The sequence below is a fragment of the Trypanosoma conorhini genome, assembly GCF_003719485.1.
Source record: "Trypanosoma conorhini strain 025E chromosome Unknown Tco_14.4_contig_01147, whole genome shotgun sequence".
Taxonomy (NCBI): Eukaryota; Euglenozoa; class Kinetoplastea; order Trypanosomatida; family Trypanosomatidae; genus Trypanosoma; species Trypanosoma conorhini.
Window position 1 is genome coordinate 1 of NW_021705246.1, and position 3611 is coordinate 3611.

General features: G+C 60.6%; 1 protein-coding gene across 1 annotated transcript, besides 4 other annotated features; it reads right to left on the reverse strand.

The window, feature by feature from the left end:
• The first annotated feature begins 435 nt into the window (after positions 1 to 435).
• Positions 436 to 457: a microsatellite.
• Positions 458 to 526: 69 nt separating this feature from the next.
• Positions 527 to 558: a microsatellite.
• Positions 559 to 1003: 445 nt separating this feature from the next.
• On the reverse strand, positions 1004 to 2224 carry Tco025E_09504 (mucin-associated surface protein (MASP); the record flags this gene model as incomplete). The annotated part of the gene is made up of 1 exon (XM_029376321.1): positions 1004 to 2224. One exon carries the CDS (start codon positions 2222 to 2224, stop codon positions 1004 to 1006), a length of 1221 nt encoding a protein of 406 aa, XP_029223552.1.
• Positions 2225 to 2533: 309 nt separating this feature from the next.
• Positions 2534 to 2550: a microsatellite.
• A 643-nt stretch (positions 2551 to 3193) lies between these two features.
• Positions 3194 to 3230: a sequence feature (A-rich).
• Positions 3231 to 3611: the final 381 nt, after the last annotated feature.

The following is a 3611-nucleotide window of genomic DNA, read 5'->3' on the forward strand; positions in this document are numbered from 1 at the left end:
TTTTATACCGTGGCCTTCGTCGACCATGAACTTGGGGCCAAGGTACTTAATAATGAAGTCGTTTAGCGTTGGTCGTTCTGTAGCATCTACTCCCTCAAGCCGTAGCACTTCCTCCACGGTACTGTAAAGAGCCCACTGTGGCCCCGCAGGTGCTTCTTCCATCCTTCTGCGCTGTGCAGTGGGTTGATTGGAACCGCCGCCGTCGGACCCGGGCCACGCGTGCCGCCGCTGCGTAATAGAGGCGGGGCTCTCTGCGGCAGCGTGAGTTTCTTCTCCGCCTCTTTCAGTCATTGTTTCTTCAGTGTCTTTACTTTGTTGTAGGCGTTGTTGTCTTGCGCTGCGGCTGCACACCAACCACCAGCCAAAAGGAGAATGCAAGGGGAAGAGAAACAAAAAGATAGGCACACAGACACACACGACCCCACGCAGCCACGCAGCGAGAGAGAGAGAAAGAGAGGGGGGCGCCCGAAGGTTGTGGCACACGCACACACTTCACACTTCAGCAGCCCGCGCAATGGGTGCAGTCAACCAACAAGCACACAAACAAAAGAAACAAACCCCGTGAAGTGAAGCCGAAGCGTGGGGGCGCGTCCACCGAGCAGTGGGGACGCGCAGCAACACGTGGGACGACCAGCACACACTCCATCTCTTTCTCTGTTCCCGCACAGCCCAATCCAGGAAGAGAGAGAGAGCAAGAAAGAGAGGTCGCCCACTGAAAGCAATGAAAACAAACAAACTAAAAAAGGATAAAAACAGTTACGGTGCTGTACCCATGCAGCCAAGCAGGGCGGCAGCGGCTCGTCGGGTGCAAAACAAAAAGAAAGCCGACGAGCCCGCATGAGTGGAGTTGTGTGTATATACGAGCACATTATGTGTGTGTGCCTCGTGGGGTGCGGCAAGAGCGAGAGAGTCCGTGCAGGGGCGCACGCAGACACGGAGCGCGTGAAAAAAACAGCGAAGGGCGAGCTGTGTGCGCACGGCCCTTTCCGTCTCTCTATGTCTCTCACGCGGCCATCATCGCAGCGGCAGCCGCACACGCAAGCAGAAGCAGCAGCGCAAGAGGGGAGGCGGAGTGCGCGGCCACGGTGCTGCTGCCGTCGCTGTCGCCGGGCGCCGCCTTCGCTGCACTCGTCGAGTTGGTGGTGGCCGCCGCTTGAGCAGCCGCCCCCGCTGCCGGCTGAGCGGCTTCTCCTCTCTCTCCGCTCCTTTCCGCTTCCTGCTTGGGTGTGGTGGGCACTGCGGGCTGCTCTTTTTGTTGTGGATCGCCAGACTCGGTTCCCGCCACGGAACTCCCCGACTGCGACTGCGCCGCGGGGCTGCTGCCGCTGCCACCGCCAGTCGTCTTCTCTGGGCGACTGGCCTCAGTGGCGGTGTCCTCTGCTGTTGGCGAAGGCTCCTTTTCGCTGCTCGTCGGTGTGCCAGCGGCAGCTACACCTTGCTGTTGGGCTCCTGGGGCCGCTGCGGCAACAGGCCCTGCAGAATCCTCGGCAATCGCCTCAGCCTCCTTTCCAGCCTGTTCGCTTGAAGTCCCACCGCCGCCCGAAGGGGCAGTCACTTCAGCTGCATCCACTGCCCTTCCATCCGGTGTATTACTTGGGTCAGCTGGGGCCGGCACGGCTTCTTTGGGCTTAGCTTTCTTGTCACCGCCGTCAGCTTTATCATCACTTGGCACACTGTCCTCGGTACCATTTTCCTTCGAAGGAGTCTTCTCCAACGTCATCTCCTTCCCTGTTCCCACTGGCCCTTCAGTTGATGTTAGCGCTGGCGGCGTTGGTAGTGTCGACGCCGCCTCTGGTTGCCCTGCAGTCGGTGCCGATGACACTGCGGCATCGGGCTTTGGAGTGCCTTTGCCATCCTTTCCATTGGCTTCTTGCGCCTGACTGCTGGCAGCACCACCCGGTTGAGAAGGCGCTGCAGCACCGTGACCCGCCCCGGCACGTGAGCCACCACCCTCGTCGTCAACAACGGCAGCTTGGCGCCGCAACTCCGCACCACACGGACCGCCCTGCTCAAGCTCAGTGGCATTCTTCAGGGCTCGCTGCACAAACTCCGTCTCATTGCCACAGAACTCCTGCAGAAGTTCTGTATAACATTTATTGGGGCCAGCCGCCTTCAAAAACTTCCACTGCGCATCGTTGCAGTAGCCCTCCCCCCACGCCCAGCCCCCGCCGGCGGCGCAGCACAGCACGCAGAGGGCGCACACCAACAGCGCACGGCCAGCCATCGCCACACTCCTCCCACCGCAGCACACACACGCACAAAGTCTAGCGAGGGGCAGAAAAAGAAGGAGAGAAAAAGGGACAAACACACACACAGATATGAGCAGCCCGCGGAATGGGTGTACTCAACCAACACACGCACACATGCCAACAAAGAAGGAAGGAACGGTCGAGGCATTGCCGTCCCGTTAAGGAAAAAAGCAGCAACAACGGCAGAAGACGGTTTTGTGTACGTTCCTCCGCATGTGCCCTCACGATAGCCCGCAGCGGCAAACCGCACACCGCAGCGGGGCTCAAGGGACCTTTTTTCCCGCCACACACACACACACACGCGGCCGAAGTGGACGTGCCGGCGACCGCCACTTCCCCCGAGTCCTCCGGCAGCCACGCGCCCCGCCCGTGCACCGACGCAGCCGCCGCAGCCGCAGGGCGCACGCATCATGCGGAACGCCATGCGAAGTGACGCTGCCTCCCGCATGCGTCATGCGGCTTTTTTTTCTTGTTTTGGCGCAGCGCGACTGTCTGCGCCTCCGTGGCGGCGACGGACGAACCCCTCGCGGCCGCACTCCCTTCACACGCACACGCAGAGAAGTGTGGGGGCGAGGCGCAAAAGAGAGTCCCGCACACACGCCGCAGCAGGCGGCACGGCGCAAGCGAAGTGCGACGCCCCCGTCCTGCGAGGGGGAAGACACGCGGGGGAGAAGCCGGCCGCACGGCGCACACCCGACAAGGCACGCGGCGAGAGGGACGGGGCGGGTCCAAAGCCTGCCGCGCAGTCTGCCGCTGCTCTGCCGCAGCGGAGAACAAAAAAGAGCCGTCGTCGCCGGTGCCTCTAGCGGGAAGGAGGAGGAGGATGAAATGGGGGCGTGTCGGCGGCACAGCCGGCGGCAGTGGGAAACAAGACGCGGAGACACGCAGCGACACAACGGCGGACACGGCGCACAAACTCAGCGTGAGCCGCAGTGAGTTGCCCCAACGAAAAAAACTAGAACAAAAGAAAAGAAATGGAAACCCCGCAATGCCCCTCCCAAAATTAAATGAAAATAAAACGAACTCACTTCGGCAGGTGGTGTTCCTTCACCTCACGTGTCCAGCAGCACAAGAGGACTGTGAGAGATGCATTTGTGTATTTTAACACCTGCACGAATAAAAAAAGAAACAACTGCCCCGGTCGCACACGCACACCTCACGTTTGCACCTCACGGTGGCTGCGGCCTCGTGCCTCATTTGGGCACTCCGTGCGGCGCACAGCAATACGGCCGGCACTGCGTCTGTGTGTGTGTGGGTGGCAGCAGACAAAAAGGGAGGGGAAAAGGGTGCGCCGCCCATGGGAACGTGCATGGGACGGCCAAGCAAAGTAAAAAAAAAGAAGAAAGCATCCCTCAGGGCACA